At 39.8% G+C, this 22,806-nt stretch overlaps 1 protein-coding gene across 1 annotated transcript in view; it reads right to left on the bottom strand.

Annotated features, from left to right (window-relative positions):
- The window catches only part of FLVCR1 (feline leukemia virus subgroup C cellular receptor 1), a 36,729-nt gene extending 20,282 nt beyond the window's left edge, over positions 1–16,447 (bottom strand). The window contains exons 1-3 of the mRNA XM_029226961.1: positions 15,495–16,447; positions 10,050–10,194; positions 3,419–3,559 (exon numbers count right to left, since the gene is read on the bottom strand). Of these exons, the coding sequence (XP_029082794.1) occupies positions 3,419–3,559; positions 10,050–10,194; positions 15,495–16,232 (1,024 nt within the window). The 5' untranslated portion in view covers positions 16,233–16,447. The remainder of the gene's footprint in view (positions 1–3,418; positions 3,560–10,049; positions 10,195–15,494) is intronic.
- Between the last annotated feature and the right edge of the window lie 6,359 nt (positions 16,448–22,806).

Raw genomic sequence — 22,806 nt, 5'->3', positions numbered from 1 at the left:
AATAAAATGGACAACCTGGAAGAAATGGACAAATTCTTAGAAAGGTATAACCTTCCAAGACTGAACCAGGAAGAAATACAAAATATGAACAGACCAATCACAAGTAATAAAATTGAAACTGTGATTTAAAATCTTCCAACAAAGAAAACTCCAGGACCAGATGGCTTCACAGGTGAATTCTATCAAACATTTAGAGAAGAGCTAACCCTTATCCTTCTCAAACTCTTCCAAAAAATTGCAGAGGAAGGAACACTCCCAAACTCATTCTATGAGGCCACCATCACCCTGATACCAAAATCAGACAATGATACTACAAAAAAAGAAAATTACAGACTAATATCACTGATGAATATAGATGCAAAAATCCTCAACAAAATACTAGCAAACAGAATCCAACAACACATTAAAAGACTCATACACCATGATCAAGTGGGATTTATCCCAGGGGTGCAAGGATTCTTCAGTATATGCAAAGCAATCAATGTGATACACTATATTAACAAATTGAAGAATAAAAACCATATGATCATCTCAATAGATGCAGAAAAAGCTTTTGACAAAATTCAACACCGATTTATGATAAAAACTCTCCAGAAAGTGGGCATAGAGGGAACCTACCTCAACATAATAAAGGCCATATAGGACAAACCCACAGCAAACATCATTTTCAATGGTGTAAAACTGAAAGCATTTCCTCTAAGATCAGGAACAAGACAAGGCTGTCCACTCTTGCCACTAATATTCAAAATAGTTTTGGAAGTCCTAGCCACGGCAATCAGAGAAGAAAAAGAAATAAAAGGAATACAAATTGGAAAAGAAGAAGTAAAACTGTCACCGTTTGCAGATGACATGATACTATACATAGAGAATCCTAAAGATGCCACCAGAAAACTACTAGAGCTAATCAATGAATTTGGTAAAGTTGCAGGATACAAAATTGATGCACAGAAATCTCTTGCATTCCTATACACTAACAATGAAACATCAGAAAGATCAGAAAAAGAAATTAAGAGAACAATCGCATTCACCACTGCAACAAAAGTATAAAATACCTAGGAAGGTAAAAGACCTATATTCAGAAAACTATAAGACACTGATGAAAGAAATCAAAGATGACACAAACAGATGGAGAGATATACCACGTTCTTGGATTGGAAGAATCAATATTGTGAAAATGACTATACTACCCAAAGTAATCTACAGATTCAATGCAATCCTTATCAAATTACCAGTGATATTTTTTACAGAACTAGAACAAAAATCTTAAAATGTGTATAGAGACACAAACGACCCCAAATAGCCAAAGCAGTCTTGAGGGAAAAAACAGAGATGGAGGAATCAGACTCTCCAACTTCAGACTATAGTACAAAGCTATAGTAATCAAGACAATATGGTACTGGCACAAAAACAGAAACATAGATCAATGGAACAGGATAGAAAGCCCAGAGGTAAACCCACGCACCTATGGTCAACTAATCCATGACAAAGGAGGCAAGGATATAAAATGGAGAAAAGACAGTCTCTTCAATAAGTGGTGCTGGGAGAACTGAACAGCTACATGTAAAAGAATGAAATAGAACACTCCCTAACACCATACACGAAAATAAATTCAATATGGATTAGAGACCTAAATGTAAGGCTGGACACTATAAAACTCTCAGAGGAAAACACAGGAAGAACACTCTTTGACATAAATCACAGCAAGAGCTTTTTTGATCCACCTCCTAGAGTAATGGAAATAAAAACAAAAATAAACAAATGGGACCTAATGAAACTTAAAAGGTTTTGCACAGCAAACGAAACTATAAAAAAGACAAAAAGACAACTCTCAGAATGGGAGGAAATATTTGCAAATGAATCAATGGAGAAAGGATTAATCTCCAAAATATATAAACAGCTCATGCAGCTCAATATTAAAAAAAAAACAACAACCCAATCAAAAAATGGGCAGAAGACCTAAATAGACATTTCTCCAAAGAAGACATACAGATGGCCAAGAAGCACATGAAAAGCTGCTCAACTTCACTAATTATTAGAGAAAGGCAAATCAAAACTACAGTAAGGTATTACCTCACACTGGTTAGAATGGGCATCATCAGAAAATCTACAAACAACAAATGCTGGAGAGGGTGTGGAGAAAAGGGAACCCTCTTGCATTGCTGGTGGGAATGTAAATTGATACAGCCACTATGGAGAACAGTATGGAGGTTCCTTAAAAGACTAAAAACAGAATTACCATATGATCCAGCAATTCCAGTACTGGCCATATACCCAGAGAAAAGCAGAATTCAAAAAGACACATGCACCCCAATGTTCACTGCAGCACTATTTACAATAGCCAGGTCATGGAAGCAACCTAAATGCCCATCGACAGACGAATGGATAAAGAAGATGTAGTACACATATACAATGGAATATTACTCAGCCATAAAAAGGACTGAAATTGGGTCATTTGTAGAGACGTGGATGGATCTAGAGACTGTCATACAGAGTGAAGTAAGTCAGAAAGAGAAAAACAAATATCGTATATTAATGCATATATGTGGAACCTAGAAAAATGGTACAGATGAACCGGTTTCAGGGCAGAAATAGAGACACAGATGTAGAGAACAAACGTATGTACAACAAGGGGGGAAGTGGTGGGGGAGGGTGGTGGTGTGATGAATTGAGAGATTGGGATTGACATATATACAGTAATATGTATAAAATGGATGACTAATAAGAACTGCTGTATAAAAAAACTTTTCTTAATTAAATAAAATTTTTTAAAAAACGAGTGCTTCGGGCTTCCCTCGTGGCGCAGTGGTTGGGAGTCCACCTGCCGATGCAGGGGACATGGGCTCGTGCCCCGGTACAGGAAGATCCCATATGCCGCGGAGCGGCTGGGCCTGTGAGCCTTGGCCAATGAACCTGCGCGTCCGGAGCCTGTGCTTCGCAGCAGGAGAGGCCACAACAGTGAGAGGCCCGCGTACCGCAAAAACAAAACAAAAAAACCCGAGTGCTTCTCTCTTTAATATCCACCAATTTTTTTTGTTCTAAAAACATGTAAGGAAATCCATTCTGAAGTTTTTGCTTTTGGTTAAAATTTTAAGTTTATGACTATGCTATTATTATAGAGTTAATAAACCTATCTCATTATCTCATTAATTAAAGCTCAAACCACTAGATTATAAGAAAATAATAATAATATAATATATTTTATATAATATATAAATGATACGTTATTGTTATTAATATATTATTATATATTAATAATATTATATAATAATATATTGTTATTAATATGTTATTATATATTAATATTATATAATAATATAATAATTATAATAATAGTCTAGCTCAAACTACTAGATTATAAGAAAATAACCTGTAATGCTCAAAGGTTTACACAGACACCAACAAAAATAAAACCACTTACCATAAGTGATCAATAGAAGGACAAAAGGAATATTTTTAAATAGGTTCCTTATTGATTTCCCATAGGAATACTCTCCAGGGGGACTGTCTTGGAGAACTGCTTGAGCCTGGCTTGGTGGATACTGAGGTTTTTCTTTGAATGCTGGAAACATACATGAAAAGATAATTCAATATACAAGTCTTCTTTAGTGAGCAGACTAAATTCAGTTTAAGTTTAAAGAGGTAGTAAAAGTCTTTTATAGGAAGGCTTTTCATTTTCACTAATTTCTAAGTGAAGAATAGTTTGATATTATCATCTCAACCCTCTGAGATGGACTAAAACTCAGAGATTTGGCCAATTCACAGAACTGAACTGTAAAACCATCAATACTATGTCACAACTTTGCCCAGTGATTATTCTGTTTTTAGTTAAGCAAGATTAATTTTTATTATATTAAGTATTCAACAATTGTATTTCTAAATTTGGTTCAATCTGTAATTAGAGGTAATATCAGATATGAGCAAGCCAGTATCTTATTGAACTTTTAGAGGACTGTCTTGAGTTAGTACCTATTTTCTTCTGAAATTTGATATAAAGTTTATCATCTGGTGCAATTACCCCTCTAGAACTGAAAAGGTCCATGTGGATTCATGGGAGCAGAGCTAGGTCCTGCTTGCCGACTCACTTCAGCTGCATATGGAAAATCTAGGGGTAGAGCTGGGAGACATAAAAGTGTGATACATAGTTTCTGATACTGTAAGTTCTAGCACTGCCCATTACTATGTAGTTAGAGAAAGATCGCACAGCCTTCTCAGCCAGATATTTAGAGACTGCCCTTCTGCTGGGCAGGGAAGGATCTACTAATTTCCTACAACAGATGGCTAGGCAGAGATTTCTGTAGGGTATGGCTAGCCAGGAGTCAAGACTTTCTGATAGAAGAGCTGACCTGCTAAGAGTGGTACATCAGAAATTAAAATCTAGTTTTAGTACTGACTCAAAATTTTAAACTCAAATACATACAGGAAAAATGCTGTATTTCACTGAATCTAAAATGGTCTGATGCTGGCCCTTAATGATCTTGGCAGGCATCAACAGACGGTTTTCACATAACCATACCTCAATTGACACCAGTGTTACATGCCATTGATTTTTTTTATTGTGATAAGAACATTTAACTTGAAATCTACCCTCTTTACAAACTTTTAAGTGTACAATAAGTATTGTTAACTATAGGCATAATGTTATACAGCATATCTCCAGAACTTAGTCATCTTAGATGCCATTGATTGATTACTAAAGGCACCTCAATTTCAGAGACGTCATTTAAAAAATGTACACTTTAGAATCAATAAAGTAGGGTAAATTCAAAAGCCAAAAAGAAGGTATATGGATTCAGAAGAAAGTAATATTTTCTAAAATATTAGAATTTCCTCCTCCTCTTTCTCTCTCTCTCTTTTTAAATAGTGGCTATTTCTTTCTTCCAACAAAGAAGCCTGCTTTGTAGTTTGAAAGTGGTCTAGATCTGATGGACCTGACTGTCAACTGTAATCATGTAGAAATTTTTTAAAAATACAGATTTGGGGATTCTAGAGAAGGCTCAGTGAATCAGAACCTCCAGAACAGAACCTTAGAACTGTATTACACAAAACTCAACACTCAGCCAGGTTTGAAAATCACTGCAAAAGAAAGAAATGATTCTTAAAACTTGCACACAATATTGTAATTCTCTTAATTCTCCTGTTTGCTGCTAAAAATAAAAAATTACAGCTCTTTGCTCACCAAAACATGGATTAATTATGATATAAATAAAACAACAAACTAGACTTCTATTTTTATAGGTCTTACAACTAATTGAAGCGGAGACATAACTCATATTTACTTTTTAATATCCTTACATTGGAGGACTGGTAGACATAAAACGTTTTAAGTGGTTGCAATCCCTCCCCTTCCTTTCACCCTATCTGCTCCTTGCACTGTTGAGGACACCTGTTGTCCTCTCCTGAAAGTCTCTTTGCATCCTAGTTAAGATAGGAGATACTTCTTTTTATTAATATTGGTAAAACAGAACTCACATGTTGTAAAACAAAGTTTCAGAATGTAAAAACTATGCTTACAACGTAGTCATGGGTATTGAATGAGTCCTAAGTCTCTTACTTAGATTTTTATTTACTACAATAAAATAAGTCTAAATGGCTCAGATCTGAACTCAAATGCAAAATAAAAACAAGTTCTGGTAGTTTTTAATTCCATTAGACTTGTTTTCTGAATACAAGTGTTATGTCTTAGTTTCAGGAAGTTAACTGCTCTCTTGGACAAAATCAAGATTTTATCTACCAGCTACACAATATAGTAAAGTCAGGCTTAAGTCTATAAAGAAAAAAAAAAGAGGAACAAAAAAACCATTGGTCTATGACCCTGTTTACGCCTCATTCCTCCTTTCAAAGGATGAAATATGGCTTTTTCTTTCTCCTTTGAAACTGAAAAATAGACTTCTAATTTCTCTTCTCCCCACCAAAAAGTTGTGCAAATAAAATAACTAATACAATAATTAATTAGTAAAAGTTATTCTCCACCCTTAGCAATAGGAATGGAAAGTAGCCAAAGGATTTTGGGCACCACATTCAAACCTTTTCTCCCATGATGAATAAATAACAAATCTATTGTGTTTAGGACCACTTCTATTTTTTGAAATCAGGTTATAATATTATCTTTTGATTTCATTATTTGTGCCTTTGTGATTCAAGCGGACATTACACATATTAATTTATTATAAGACAAACACAGGTTTGAATCCTGGCTCTGCCTCATCTCACTATATGACTCGAAATCAATTCCTGCTTCTCAGCTATTGCTTTCTCATTCATAAAATGGAGATAATAACAACAAGCTGGTATGAGGACTATATGATATGTGTAAAAGAATTTTGTAATTATTGAGTACTACACAAAATACATTGTCTTTTTGAGGAATATTTATTTTTAAAAATCAGAGACTTTTCAGGGAATTCCCTGGCAGTCCAGTGGTTAGGACTTGGCTTCCACTGCAGGGGGTACAGGTTGGATCCCTGGTCGGGGAACTAAGATTCCACATGCTGTGCAGTGCAGCCAAACATAAATAAATAAATATTTAAAAATAAATCAGAGACTTTTCTCAGGGCTTGAAATTCTTATACACTAAGTAAAACGTACTTCTATTAACAATTTATAATAGGAGCCAATATATAAATATCCTGAATATAAGAATCAAAAGTAAAATTATGCATGCATGTTTTATACTCATGTATTTAAATACCTTAATATTAAATATTTTGACTGCCATTACTTTTGGTTTCTGTCATCCACTCATTTTAGTGAATCAGGATGATAAGGATTTTAACTGACACACTTAAGTGATATAGTTTACTGCTCTGCATAAGAAGAACAGCTTTCAAATACAACAGCATTACCACTTATACAAGAGGAATTGAAACAAATAATCAGACTAAGTAAAAATTAAAATGATATATTTGTATATGTAACATTTTATTAATGGAGTTAGATTGCCCAGGCTCAAATTTCATCTTTAGCATTTATATACTAACTGTGACCATGAGTCAGTTAAATTTACTTAAATTCTGTGCCCAGTTTCCTCATTTATAAAATGGGAATGATAATAATAGTACCGCCCTTATAGGGCTTTGAGGATTAAATGAAATATAGCATGCAGTTGTGCTTTTAAACATGTTTGGTACATATCAATCAAATGTTAGAGACTGTAATAGTATTCTCCCAATAAGAATGGGGTATTAGTGTGAAATTCAGTGGAAGGTTGGGCTTAATTCCCAGAAATGTTAGATGGATTACACTTAGGGAGGGTAATGGGATTACATGACATGAACCCTCCTCAAGTTAGTATTTTAGGAAGACTTCTGAATACCAGTTTGGTATATGTCACATTGCTGAAAAGCATCAGCACAAAACTAAATTATTTTATAAGATTTGATTGGGCTTCCAAAGTATGTATGGGTAGAATTTAGAAGGAAGTAGCACTGTCTCTTAGTAATTAAGGAACTTTAAGAAAGTTAGGATTTTTAAAATAATCCATATTTTCCTTAATAGCAAATATTTAGGTATAAGGAAAACAGGTAAATTTTTAATTTAAACGTCACAATTTTCAACCTAGACTTTCATATCACAACTGTATATTATCTTGCTTTTATACTATGCTTAGTATCATAAGACTAAGTTTATAGGTCACCAAGCAAAACTTGACAATGAGCTTTTTTTTTTCCTATTCTATTTCCATTCCATTCACCTCCCATTTCCATTTCCACTGTCTACTCATAAGCCATGAGTACATAAATAATTATGTACATGAATAGCTCTCTTTTAATTTCTTAAATAATACAGGGTGATACGCCAATGGTCATACCTATGTTTTTTGTCCCACAAATAAAAATCTTATATTTGTAGCATCTCATATATATATATATATATACATATATGTTTAAATACATGTGTCATATATATAATTTTGTATCTATAGATGTCTTATATACAGTCTATTACTCTCACTTCTTCCAAAGAGACAAGCAATTGAAGACGATAAAAAAAGGAAAACCAGAATTTATGCAAAGCTACATAGCAATCAAAGGAAAGAGAATTTTATATATATATATATATATTTTTTTTTTTTTTTTTTTTTTTTGCCGTACGCGGGCCTCTCACTGTTGTGGCCTCTCCCGTTGCGGAGCACAGGCTCCGGACGCTCAGGCTCAGCAGCCATGGCTCACGGGCCCAACTGCTCCACGGCATGTGGGATCTTCCCGGACCAGGGCACGAACCCGTGTCCCCTGCATCGGCAGGTGGACTCTCAACCACTGTGCCACCAGGGAAGCCCGAGAATTTTATATTTTAATAATCCCTATTGCTAATGGAAGATCCATTTATGCAAAATGTATATAAACTATATCTCATACTTCATCTAGCACGTCAAATATGGCTACCAGAAAAGTAGATACAGGAATTTGTTTTTTAAAAATATAGATTTCTTTTAAAACCTTGTTAAACTGCCAAAATAGTACAAGGGATAATTTATCCTTTTTCAGTAGTCAGCACACAGCAAATATGCCACTCCCTAACAGAAACATAAAAACCAATCATAGGTAGATTGGACATGTCAGAATGTTTTAAATGCTACCATGAGAATATTTTGTTCATTATCTTAAGGGAAATTAAAAATATGTGGGCTGAGTTTCCTATCCCTGGGTCCAGCAGTTCATCTCTAAAGGCATCTGTGGTGGTGCAGTGGTTAAGAATCCGCCTGCCAATGCAGGGGACACCGGTTCGAGCCCTGGTCCGGGAAGATCCCACATGCCACCAAGCAACTAAGCCCGTGTGCCACAACTACTAAGCCTGCGCTCTAGAGTCCACGAGCCACAACTAGTGAGCCCACGTGCCACAACTACTGAAGCCCGCACGCCTAGAGCCTGTGCTCCACAACAAGAGAAGCCACCACAATGAGAAGCGTGCGTACCACAACAAAGAGTAGTCCCCGCTTGCCACAACTAGAGAAAGCCCGCGTGCAGCAACGAAGACACAAATCAGCCAAAAATAAAATAAAATAATTAAATAAATAAAATTTTAAAAAATAAAGGCATCTCTATCAAAACACTCCATAGTCTTTAATATACATTTTCTTTGAAAACTGAGGATTTTATATCTGGTGATCATAAAAAAAAATTGCATTTTTCATTACTGTTATAACCATGGTAAAAATCAACATATAAAATTTAAAACTCCAGCTATAATGAAATTTAATTATAAATTTTAATGATTGAAAGATGGCCTTTCAACTTTAAAGTTCCTTTCTTCTTCAAATCAATTTAAGATATACTGAGTGCCCAAAAGGCAATATTATAGTTATGTTAGCAGCTCTATTACTTAAATAAGCCGCACCTATTCTTTTCCCTGAAATCAAAATTGTTTCTCATTAAAAATAACTTTAAAAAGCAGACCTTCCCAAACCTTCTTCCAAACTGATGATGGCTGCTTGCAGCTGATTTTGACTGACTGCTTCAAGAGACAGGCCCGGACGAGAGGACTCGGGGACGAGCGGTGGCAGCAGTGCTTTGCTGGAGTGGCCTAACAAGCAGATAGTTGCCACAGTTTGAAATTCTGCTGAACAGCTTGCTGCTGCCCAGGATCATTCACTGGTCAACATTTTCAGATCCAGTTAACTGTTAAATTGGGGATCCCTGGAAGGATTTATCATTTAAAGGAAGGTTGTAGCCTAGTCGCATCATTTCAAAGCACGACAAGAACTTGTTCCTGGCGAGGTTAGTGTAAGATGCAGACACGTAGACGGATAGGCAAAGAGGAGGCAGGTAATATGTTTGAAACCAACAGTTATCAGGAAAGAAAAGTTAGTAGGGAGACAAATGAGATGAATTAGTCTTCAAACCCTTTACAATATTAAAACGGATGTAGCGGACCATAACATATCCTTAGGCGGTAGCATTCATTACCTCAACAAGAAAGTGAACAGCAAGAATGAAACAAGCAAATAGCACTTGAGATATTACCAGTACAAATTTTCAGAGTTGGTTATTTTTATTTTCATATGTTTGTCATGCACTTATCTATTTAAGCTTTAGGGAAAATAATTCACTTACCAATTACCGTTAAAATAAATAAAAGTGTGGCGACAGCTGAAGTTCCATAAAACATGGTACTGATATTACAAGCCAGCAGTTGTGTGTTATTCTGTGTGTTTGGCACCAAAACTGGTGGCAGCAAAAAGCCAACTGCAGTTCCAAGCTGTAAAATAAACAGTCCTGTTAATTCTTTCTTCTTATTATAAGAGAAAAAAAAGTAATCAACATAAAGACAACCACTATTGCAAGGTCCTTTCGTAAGCTCTAAAGCACCATGTTCTAATGTCTTTTTACCATACCATTAAAGGAAAATTGTTGTCAAATGTCTTCCCTAGTTCATAAACATTTACTAAGCTCCAACCATCCAAATGATGCTGCTATAAAGTTGTGTAAGACACACTCCTTACCCTTTGGCTACTTACAACAAAAAAGGAGAATAAGGGCTTCCCTGGTGGCGCAGTGGTTGAGAGTCCGCCTGCCAATGCAGGGGACACAGGTTCGTGCCCCGGTCCGGGCAGATCCCACATGCCGCGGAGCGGCTGGGCCCGTGAGCCATGGCCGCTGAGCCTACGCATCCGGAGCCTGTGCTCCGCAGCGGGAGAGGCCACAGCGGTGAGAGGCCCGCGTACCGCCAAAAAAAAAAAAAAAAGGAGAACAAAAATACACCCATATACACAAAAAAATGCTGAGAAAAGACAACATAGAAAATGGGAGAAAATATTTGCAAATCATATATTTGATAAAGATCTACCATCCAGAATATATGGAGAACTCTTACAACTCTACAACAAAAAGACAAACATCCCAATTCAAAAATGGGCAAAAGACCTGAATAGACATTGCTCCAAAGAAGATGTATATATGTTCAACAAGTACATGAAAAAATGCTCAATATCATTAGTTATTGGGGAAATGCAAATCAAAACCATACCCGCTAGAATGGCTATAATTTAAAAAAAAACAGAAAGTAACAAATGTTGTCATGATGTGGAGAAATTGGAACCCTTGTACACTGCTAATAAGACTGTAAAACAGTGCAGTCACCATGGGAAACAATTTGGCAGTTCCTTAAAAAGTTAAACATAGAATTACTGTATGACCTAGCAATTCCTCTCTTGGGTATATACCCCCAAACTGAAAACATGTATTGAATATTGTGCATGAATATCCGTAGCAGCCCTATTTGCAATAGCCAAAAGGTGGAAAAAAGCAAATTGTCTATCAATGAATGAATGGATAAACAAAATGTGGTATATCCATTCAATGAAATATTATTTAGAAAGAATGAAATACTGATAGATGCAGTAACATGGATGACCTTTGAAAACTTGCTAAATGAAAGAAGCCAGACACAAAAGGTCACATATTGTATGATTCTATTTATATGAAATATCTAGACTAGGGAAATCCATAGCGAGAAAACAAATTAGTGGTTGCCAGGGGCTAGAGAGGGGGGAATGAGGAGTGACTGCTTAGTGGGAGCTGGGTCTTCTTCGAGGGTAGATGAAAATGTTTGGGAACCAGATATAGGTGATGGCTGCAAAACATCGTGAAGGTACTAAATGCCACTGAGCTGTACACTTTAAAATGATTAATTTTTTTATGTGAATTTTACCTCAGGAAAAAAAAAATTAGGCCGACTATGATCATCACAACAAGAGAAATAAAATCAAAGTATTAAAGGAGGATCAGTGGAGGGAGATTTCAGATTCTTTGGGGGACGGAGGTGAGACAGAAGGGCCCAAGATAGGTTTCAAAGAGGAGGCTGAGGCAGAGAAGTAACATTTACCAAATATTGCATTTGCTCCCTATAAAAAGCTGGATAGAGACAGTTAAACAGGTAATTACAAGTGTAGTAAGAGCAGTACTGTGATGAGAGGTAGAGAGTGCCATGACTGGGAAGATCATGTAATTGATCATTCAAGCAAGAACACTAGTCAGAGTGAAAGGGACCCCATGAGCAGTTGTACTGGACAACAGATGTACACCTGGACTATTCTAGGCCAGTTGGAGCATATGGTCACCTTAGCTAAGAGAGTACTTTAGAGGAGCACCTTGTATAGACTTGGGGTTGAGGAAAAATTTCTAAAGGAACAAAGATCTGAATAAGAAATTAGAGTTAGCCAAGTGAAATAGAAATGTTCCCAGTTAAGTAAGTCAGAAAGAGAAAAATATCGTATATTAACGCATATATGTAGAACCTAGAAAAATGGTACAGATGAACCGGTTTGCAGGGCAGAAATTGAGACACAGATGTAGAGAACAAATGTATGGACACCAAGGGGGGAAAGCGGGGGTGGGGGTGGTGGGATGAATTGGGCAATTGGGATTGATATGTAAACACTGATGTGTATAAAATTGATGACTAATAAGAACCTGCTGTATAAAAAATAAAATAAAATTCAAAAAATATATATATGTTCCCAGTCAACGGAACATCATGTACAAAGGAAGGAGAAAGCATGACCTTGTGAGAAACTGTAAGTAGTGCACAAGTCCCCTCAGAGCAGAGCAAGTCTGTATATGAGGAATGGAGGCTGTGCAGAGAGGTGATGCTGAGGAATTGGCAGGAGGCAGAACTGGAAGGTCTCACTTGCACTTAAAGAGAGTTTGAATTTTTTCCTAAGGGCAATGGAAGACACTGCAGAGGGCAAGGGAGTGTCCAGGACAGATGTGCACATTAGAAAGACCACAATGGATGAACGTGGAGAATAGAGGGAAGAGAGCAAGAGCTGCAGATAGGAAAATCAGTTAGCAAGCTCTAGGTGAGAGCCACAGGTGGCCAAGGCTAAGATGGTGGCAGTGGAAATGAAGAGTAATGAGCTGGGAGACAAGGTAAATTTTGATTGGTGGGGTCATATGGGATAGTCAAGTGGAAATATCCAGCTGACCAGTATCTACATAAGTCTGAAGCTCATTAATTTATTGAATAAATTTTTATGGAGAATCTACAACGTGCCAGGCACTCTAATGAATGCTGTACATTTAGACGATGTGCCTATTTCATGAAACTTACAACCTAATGGTGGGGATCGGAGAAGAGTAATAATTAACAATTAATATATAAACATAAATATATCAGACAGTGATAAGCACTACATAGAGGATTAAAGTACAATGATGTAATAAGACAGTGACTGGGCAACTCTAAATGGGATCCTGAAGAAATGCCACTGAATGATATTTAAAATGAATTTAAACTGAGAGCTGAATGATAATAAGAATATAACAATGTGATCTTAGGAGGAAGAACATTCCAGACAGAGAGAATGTTTTTGCAAAGGCCCTTATGAAAAATGCAAGCTTAGTGTCGTTTAAGGAAGCAAAAACATATTAGTAAGGTTTTGTAATCCAGAGTAAGGAATTTAGATTTTATTTTAATTACTATGGGAAATCATTGGAGAGTTCAAAGCAGAGCTATGACATGATCTGATCTATGTTTTAAAAGGTTCTCTCAGGAATTCCCTGGCAGTCCAGTGGTTAGGACTTGGTGCTTTCACTGCTGGGGCTTGGGTTCAATCCCTGGCTGGGGAACTAAGATCCTGCAAGCCGTGCGGCATGGCTAAAAAATTTAAAAAAAAATTTTTTTTAGAAGGTTCTCTCAGGTTAGAGACTTGGCACAGTAGATGGGTAGTTAAAAGATAGGATTCAGGAATCAGACAGACCTAAGTGTGAATTCTGCTGCTAATTAGCTGTGTGACTTTTGGAAAATAATTTTATCCCTTCAAGTCTCAGCTTCTGTATATATAAAATGAGGAGACTAATAGTTCCTACCTTACATAATGAAATTAAACGAAACAATGTGTGTAAAGTACTTAGCATGGTGCCAGGTTTAGTGAATGCTCAATAATGTTGAATATTACTATGAATGATCACTCCATAATCTAGGCATACTTGGGGGTCGTGAGCAAGTGCAGAGCTACTAGAGTCAAGGAAGGATTCGAACACTTAGGGAGAATGTAGGAGGAAGGCCCAGAGGTGTGCCAAGTCTTAGAGGGAAATCTGCCTGTGAGAAAACATTTCCATTTATTATCCATGAAATAGATAATCCATAGATATGGAGTTGATAATATTTCCATCATGCTCAATGAAGTATTAATCTTGCATATAATTTCGTAAATGAAAAAATAGTTGAAGGAAACAGTTCCTATCCAAACATGCAGAAGCAACCAACTAAAATATCAGTAACAAATTATTTTGGATATACAACTATATTTCAAGCTATCCCTTCTTCTGTACTTTTAAAGGAAATAAATATAAAGCAATAAGCCCACATGTAGAGTTACTCTTTACATGGAATTTAAATAGATCTTACTGTGATCCTGAAACAAGTGTTAGACCAGAAGTAAAAGAGTAACATTCTTTTGTTACATAGCTACATGATATATGTATAGAGAGAAGTAACATTTTTGTTATACAGGTCTTTTTTTTTTTTTAAGCAATTTCTTTTAAAAGTCTTTATTGAATTTGTTACAATATTGCTTCTGTTTTATGTTTTGCTTTTCTTGGCCCCAAGGCATGTGGGATCTTAGCTCCCTGACCAGGGATCGAACCTGCACCCCCTGCATTGGAAGGGGAAGTCTTAACCATGGGACCAGCAGGAAAGTCCCTTGTTATACAGGTTTTTAACTTGATTCTCCTCGAGCTGAATGAACACTCGATATAATTTACATAAAGTATCATAGGACTCCATATGCAAATTTTAAATTACAGTAAAAGGACCATTCTGCAATTAAAACACACACACACAAACACACACACACACACACAAATTCTACCTAATAATGCTACTGGAATGCTAATGAATTTGAACCTATGGTGTTGGCAAGTCTAGGAAACAGTTTAATGGAGACTTGGCAAAATAAGCCACGCTTTTGCAATGGATTCTATGATCTATGATTTGTCTTGCATTTTCTTACCGTTAAAATTTGGTAATAGGACTCAGTAATGCTGTGAGGTCTTTATCACTATATTTATTTAGCGATCATTTACAAATGTCTGTTATGTACCAGGCACTCTGCTGACTGCTAATATATAAAATTAAACAGAAGCTGTTTACCTGGACCACTCAAAATAAGAACAAACTTCCCAGAACACAGCACCTTCCTTTTGCAAAGAATACACTGATGACAAAAATAATACCTACTTTAGACTCATTCATTATCGCACTGACAAGTTTTTTATGATGTTAGGCCTAGATATGGGCCTGTACAGTTAATTACTTTACAGGTAATTCTCAAAGATGACCAGGTAGTCATTTTAAACTGGTTTTGAAAGGTCTGTCTTCACAAATAAATCAAAACCCCTCTTTAATCCAAGACTGCTTCCTATTTTATGACTGCTCACCTCCTCTCCTTCATTTATAGAATGCCTCCTAAGGATCCATATACCTAGCTCACATGGCCTATGACGTTTTATCTGGTCCTTCAGGATCCGATTTTCATCTATTACCCTAGTCCTTACCTGATTACCTAGCACGGCGGTGGCGCAAGCTGTGGACACCTCCTTGGGCCCAAACCACACTGAAGCGATGTGGGAGGGCAAGCCGAGGATGAACACCTGGGCCACAGAGCACAGGCACTGGCCCAACATGGTGACCCAGAAGAGATGCTGCTGCACGCTGCCGCACTTGATCCAGGCGCCCAGGCAGTTGAGGCCGGAACCCAGCAGGGCGGTGAGCCGCAGGCCTCTGGTATCCAGCAGCCAGGTGGCCGGGAAGATGAGGGGCACGTAGGCCAGCATGTATACCATGGATAGCCAGTCAATGTGCAGCGAGGAGACGTTGTAGAAGCCCTCGAAAACGTTGCTGATGATGCTGTATTGGATCCACTGAAACGCGTTCACCATCGAGTACAGGCTGAAGATCAGTAGCACCAAAAAGCGCCGCGCGGAGAGCGCAGTCCGGGGCACCAGGGTGCCCTCGACCGCCGGCGTCTGCTCGCCGGGGTCCTTGGGCAGCAACCGGGCCTGGGTCTCCTCCTCCGGGGCCAGCGGAGTCTTCGGCCTGTCCAGAGCTCCCGAGGCGGCCTTGGGGCTGTCCCGAGAGACCCCATTCAAGGCCAAGCAGCCGGCTTTGGGCCCGTTCTGCGTCTCCGCACTCACCTTTCCAGCGGGCGCGTCCCCCGGGACCGGGAGGTATCCGTTCGCGGGCGGGTGCCCGTTCGCCACCGTTGTCCCCTCCTCATCGTCGGGCAGTGCCATGTCCCTGGGCTCCCCGGGGCCGCCTGGCGCCCCCGCCCTCCTCCCAGCCCTGCACCCCCAGCCCAAGACCCGAGGCCCTCCCTGCACCCCAAGCCCTACCCCTCGGCCCACTGCTCCTGCGACCCTCTCCCCGGCCGAGTGAGCCTCGGTCTGAGCCGGGAGCTGCAACCCGCGCTGCCTGAGTCCGCAGGCAAAGTCCTCGTTCCCGTGCGCTGCCCGGCAGGCAGTCACTCAGGGCCAGGCCGGGCCGGGAGAAAGCAGCGTCACTGCGCGGTGGAGGCCCGCTGGCCAATCAGCGGCACCCTCGCCCGTCGGAGCCAATCGGGGAGCTTCCGGAGGGGCGGGGCGGGAGTGAGTGTGCGGGGCGGGAGTGAGTGTGCGGGGCGGGAGACGAGGAAGGCCAAGCTGGAGGTCTGCGCTAGGTGTTCTCCTTCTGGATGGATGCTGTGGCCAGAAGTCCTCCGACCTGGGCGTGGGCGGGCGGGAGGCGAACTTTGGATTGGGCAACTCGGGACTGGGAACGAGGGGCTAGGAGAAACGGGGGAGACAAAGAGGCAGACGTGAGTCTCTCCACCTAGAGGGGCTCCTCTAGGGACAGGTCTAACACTGGCAGAGGACAAACTTGGCCTCTCGGCCCAATGCAGCTGCCAACATCGGACGCTGCCTTTAAAGCAGACAGGAGCACGTTTCATAAATTCGTGCTGTCTCGGCAGAGGGAGAGCACCAGAAAGCATTTTGATGCAAATAAAGAGATTTCTTCAGAAATCTGGCCTTGTGAAGTTGGAATCTCTGGGATGTGCTGTGCCTGAGCAGGCCCTGTTGCTCAACATTCTCCCTTGCACCAACACTTGCAGTTAGTATTTACTGGACACACATTCAGTGGCTTCCAAGCACCATACTTGCTTTGAAAGGTATGTGCCCCACACTGTCATGGACTCTGGGGAATAAAAAATAAAAATGAGACATATTGCTTACTCTCAAGAGCACACGTAGCCTTGTAAGTGTTCCTGGACTACAGGAAAAGTCAGTCCTGCTACTTCTTGGGAAACTAAGTTTGAAGGAAAAATAAAAAGACTCCAAGTATTCATTATTAAAGTGGAATTGAAACTAGGGGTATCTCACAATGGATTTAATCTTAAAAGGTAGGGCTTCCCTGGTGGCGCAGTGGTTAAGAATCCGCCTGCCAATGTAGGGAACAGAGGTTCAAGCCCTGGTCCAGGAAAATCCCACATGCCGCAGGGCAAGTAAGCCCGTGAGCCACAAGTACTGAGCCTGCGCTCTGGAGGCGGGGCCCCGCAACTACTGAAGCCCATGCGCCTAGAGCCGGTACGCCATAGGAAGAGAAGCCACTGTAATGAGATGCCCGTGCACCTCGACGAAGAGTAGCGCCCACTCTCCACAACTAGAGAAAGCCTGCTCGCAACAATGAAGACCCAATGCAGCCAAAAATAAATAAATGTTTATTTTTTTAAAAAAGTGTTGCTACCTAGAACTCTAAAACCCAGTACACTTTCTTTTTATTGCCTCTTAACATCATTATTTTGGTAGCATATAAAAATATATCAGATATGTCTCAGTGCAGGTGAAATACTACATAATCCTAAACCTGAAGAAATATGTGCATTTTATGTCTTCCTTGGTCATCCTATATAAATTGCACATTCCACTCCTAATCCCCTTCATTTTTCTTCTTAATGCTTAGCACTCTAAAATGTCATTTTGTTGTTGTTGGTTATTTCCTCCTTCCCCACTAAAACGTCAGTTCTGTGAGGGCAGGGCTGAAAGTTGTTTTGCTTTGCTGCTGTTGCTGTATACTGAGAACCTGAAACAGTACTTAGCAGTAGGTGTTCAATAAATATTTACTGAATGACTGCAACTAACAAGCATTGGATATTTTAAATAATTACTTATTTTAAGAGTGAATCCATTTCTTTTTTTTAAAAATTGTAAAGTTCCTCTGCAAATATGATTTTCTAAACACTGATTTAGATATTATTTTAGATGACTGAGTGATGTCCTCTGAATGAACAAAAAAATAACTAAATGTGGAATCCAAAGGACTTCATTCTTAGTTAAGATGTCTATTATATGGATTTCTGAAAAATGAACTAATTGCATTGCTTAATATTCAGTACAACTCACTATTCATTATTCTGAGGCTTTTTTTTTTAATACCTTCATGAACCATGAAACCTTCTACATAGCTCACACACACACAACAAAAACCTGTTCAGAAAGGGACTCAGGGACCTCCCTGATGGCGCAGTGGTTAAGAATCCACATGCCAGTGCAGGGGACACGGGTTCAAGTCCTGGTCCGGGAAGATCCCACATGCCACGGAGCAACTAAGCCCGTGCACCACAACTACTGAGCCCGCACACCACAACTACTGAAGCCTGTGTGCCTAGAGCCCGTGCTCCACAACAAGAGAAGCCACTGCAATGAGAAGCCCGTGCACCTCGGTGAAGAGTAGCCCTCACTCGCCGCAGCTAGAGAAAGCCCGAGCGCAACAACGAAGACCTAACACAGCCAAAAATAAATAAATGATAAAATAAATAAATTAAAAAAAAAAAGTAATCCAGTGGATAGAATTTTATTTTTGATTCTTTTTTTTTTTTGAAGCATTATTGACCTACAACACATGTTAGTTCCAGGTGTACAACATAGTGATTTGATATTTCTACACATCTCAAAATGATCATCACCAATGAGTAAAATTTTAAACTGACCTTTCTTTACTTGCCCCAGTAGTACCTCAAATCCACATGTTCACAGTAAACATTCAGATATCTGCAAACTTCTCACCCCCTTCCTGAAACCAAAAAGAGGCAAATTATATTAGGCTTCATTTCCCCATTATCCAGTGAAGATTGGAGATTGTCTTCTACCAGACTGGAAAGATAACTTTCCTTTCTGCACAGAGGCAGCTTCCTGAATGTACTCCTGCAGGGAGGCCATTCTTTCTGATTCTTTAGGCTCCATCTGTTTAGAGATAATTTGTCTTCTCTATGTCCTTAGCAAGAATGATTGGGGTTGGGAGTTGGGAGTCCTCTGAGTGTCCTGGATACCAGTTAGCATCTAACTTCCCTCCATGGTGGACTTCCCTGGTGGTCCAGTGGTTAAGACTCTGTGCTTCCACTGCAGGGGGCACAGGTTCGATCCCTGGTGGGTGAACTAAGATCCCTGCATGCTGCTCGGCGCCACCAAAAAAAAAAAAAAAAAAAAAAATTTCCCTCCATGCTTTTACCAGCTGGTGCCTATCTTATTCTTTTCCACCTTGTCATTTGTCTTCCCTGCACTTAACAAAGTTCTGTATCTGACACCATCATCATCTACATGGAGCATACCACCAAGAGGATCTAGAATAGTGGAGAAGAGTATCAGATCTAGAGCCAGGCTACCTGGAGTTGAATTCCAACTTCAGTACTCACTAGCTGTGAGAACTTGGGCAATTTACTTAGCTGTTCTGTAATAGTGCATGCCTCGTTAGATTGTTGTTGTGAGGATTAAGTGAGTAAATAACACCCCGCACATGGTTCAGGCATTCTTTTTTTTTTTTTTTTTTTTTTTGAGGTACGCGGGCCTCTCACTGTTGTGGCCTCTCCCATTGCGGAGCACAGGCTCCGGACGCGCAGGCTCAGTGGCCATGGCTCACGGGCCCAGCCACTCCACGGCATGTGGGATCTTCCCAGACCGGGGCACGAACCCGCGTCCCCTGCGTCGGCAGGCAGACTCTCAACCACTGCGCCACCAGGGAAGCCCGGTTTACACATTCTTAGTTACAGTTATTGAGATAGTCTACTATGGTGGTTAAGGATCCAGGCTCCAGAGCCAAATGACCTGGATTCAAATCCTAGCTCTTTGACTTACTAGTTGCATGACTTTGGACTAGTTACTCTGTGCCTCAGTTTCAACAGGGAAAATGAAGACAATATTCTTCATGAGATGGTTGTAAGAAATAAATGGCTAATAAATATAAAGTACTTAAATGGTTCCTTGATCCCTGATGTACAGTAATACTCAGTAAAATATTACCTATAGCCATTATTATCAACTCATATCTCCTCAAAGTCATATCACATTCTCATGTTATCTTAGATTTGATCCCATCTTGTCTATTTAAACCTGCTTGGATTGTCCTGGAGCTACTCCAAGCTCTTTTAGATGGAATTTATGGTGGTAAAGTCCCTCCCTGGAAGATGCTCTGAGGATGTCCCTAAAGGGCAGTACACAATGGCATATACTAATTACTCTTAGCCTCACAAGAGGGAGATTTCTTGTCATCGGAAGTGGCCAGGGTTTCCCTGGTGGCGCAGTGGTTGAGAGTCCGCCTGCCGATGCAGGGGACGCGGGTTCGTGCCCTGGTCCAGGAGGATCCCGCGTGCCACGGAGCGGCTGGGTCCATGGGCCGTGGCCTCTGGGCCTGCGCGTCCGGATTCTGTGCTCCGCAGCGGGAGAGGCCACGGCAGTGAGAGGCCCACGTACTGCAAAATAAATAAATAAATAAAAGGAAGTGGCCAACAGTTGAATGGACCACCACGTGACATATCTAGACAAGAGTTAGATGAAACATCTGTGTTGGACTAGGTATGTTGTGGATAAGATTCCCAAACTCCATGGAAAAGTGAGCTATGTTAGATCTCAGATTTTTTCTGACTTTAAGTTTCTATGATTTATGAAAAGTAAGATATTTCCAATGAAAGGGTTTGACAAAATTTGTATGCCTCTTTCAACAAAGTTCCATAAAGTAACAAATGGAGTACAGAAAGGGGAAAGTTCAGCAGTATCTCTTTGTATTATCATTTTAATCTCTTAACCTTGCCTCCTCTCTCTTGAGGCTTCAGTGGTAGATACTTATGTTCCAGTTTAGGCATGAATCATACTTTATATCATGGATATATAACATAACACGAACCTTAATCTCTGCCAGAGAGGACAGTACTGAGAACATCACTTGGCTGGGAGTCAAGATGAGTTTCAGCTACATTATGGATGTGAAATGCCAAGTCAGACCAATTTGAATGAGTAATAGTTCAGTGATATGAGATCTGAATGACACCCAGGAGCCAAGGTCCAAGATACTATTAACAGTGATGTGGCTGTTCCTGAGCAAAGGTTTCCTGAAGTCTAAGAGGGTAAGATACAAACCAGAACAAGGTCCCTAGATGTAAAATCCATGTTTCACGGAGAGAGGTAAATTTTAGCAACATTGTTTTCAGTTGGCACCACTATTACCATGTCTGTTCACCTGAGTGGGCAAGGCAATGCTGCTCTACGCTGTGGAAAGGTTAAGTTGGGAATAGAGGCATGGAGGAAGCTGGAAATCAGAATCCTCCCATGCTGTATTTTTCCCCCCATTGAAGTGATTTATCTGTATCTATATGTTACATTCCTAGAAAAAGAATCCTAAGGGTTTTCCCTTATGTGTGTTTTTGTCTTGCTTCCTCCTGGTCCATGATGCCAGTTAAGTTCATCAGCACGATGAAACCAAACTGACAGGATAAGAGCAGATTATTCTGCCATTTTTCTTGATCTTTGAGTTACACACCTAATCTAGGGCTGATCACTCCACACTTTAACTGCCCAGGAGGTTCACAATTCTCCCAGCTCTGTGATCATCAATGACTTCGAATTTACCAATATCACCATGCTTCAACATCAGTTAGAAGCCAGGCAATGACTTTGAAGCAATGTCTAGTAAGGATTTGACATTTGGGCCTCTTTTTGGCATTGCTGATGCTCCTGAGAGCATCAGCCAGGACATTCATGCCTACCATTGTAGTGGCACAGAAAGATGGTGGAAACCATGTGTACATTTTTGTGCAGATGTGCTAGGGATTTAATTCTGAAGTGGGAAGAGCGTTCCGCCCTAAAACATCTCCACAGATTTACTAAATTAGATCCTGCCTCTCTTAATCTGGCTTAAAATTTGCCTATTGAGTGATTTAAGTATAACCAATGTCAAATCACACTAAATTATCCATATTACATCTTGTTCCTATTCCCTTTACCTGAATGAATTTATCAGATTTGGCATGTTGGTTTTAAAGATGGTGAGATTCGGGCTTCCCTGGTGGCGCAGTGGTTGAGAGTCCGCCTGCCGATGCAGGGGACACAGGTTCGTGCCCCGGTCTGGGCAGATCCCACATGCCGCGGAGCGGCTGGGCCTGTGAGCCATGGCCGCTGAGCCTGCGCGTCCGGAGCCTGTGCTCCGCAACGGGAGAGGCCACAACAGTGAGAGGCCCACGTACCACACACACACAAAAAAAGATGGTGAGATTCATAACAACGAATTTAAAGAAGAGATTTCCATTCACACATTTACCCCTGATGGCTCCCCTACCCCCAGCCATAGTCATTTGAGCTTATTTTGTTGGTTTTTTAATGTTAAGGGAGAGTTTTGTGCTCAGGAAAACAAAAGAAAGCATGGTTACTTGTGTTTAAATCAATACAAAATTTATTAAAGTTGTTAATTTCAAATTTCAATCTCAGCTTCAGTGACATCATGTAGGTAGCGTGAAATTGACCATAATGGGAACATGTACACAGTGAAACTGGCAAATGCTACATCTAC

This window comes from Monodon monoceros, unplaced genomic scaffold (genome assembly GCF_005190385.1).
Source record: "Monodon monoceros isolate NGI ecotype Baffin Bay Population unplaced genomic scaffold, NGI_Narwhal_1 Super_Scaffold_18, whole genome shotgun sequence".
In the NCBI taxonomy this organism is placed as follows: domain Eukaryota; kingdom Metazoa; phylum Chordata; class Mammalia; order Artiodactyla; family Monodontidae; genus Monodon; species Monodon monoceros.
The sequence above is the reverse complement of the archived record's forward strand: the minus strand, read 5'-3'. Positions and strand labels throughout refer to the sequence as shown.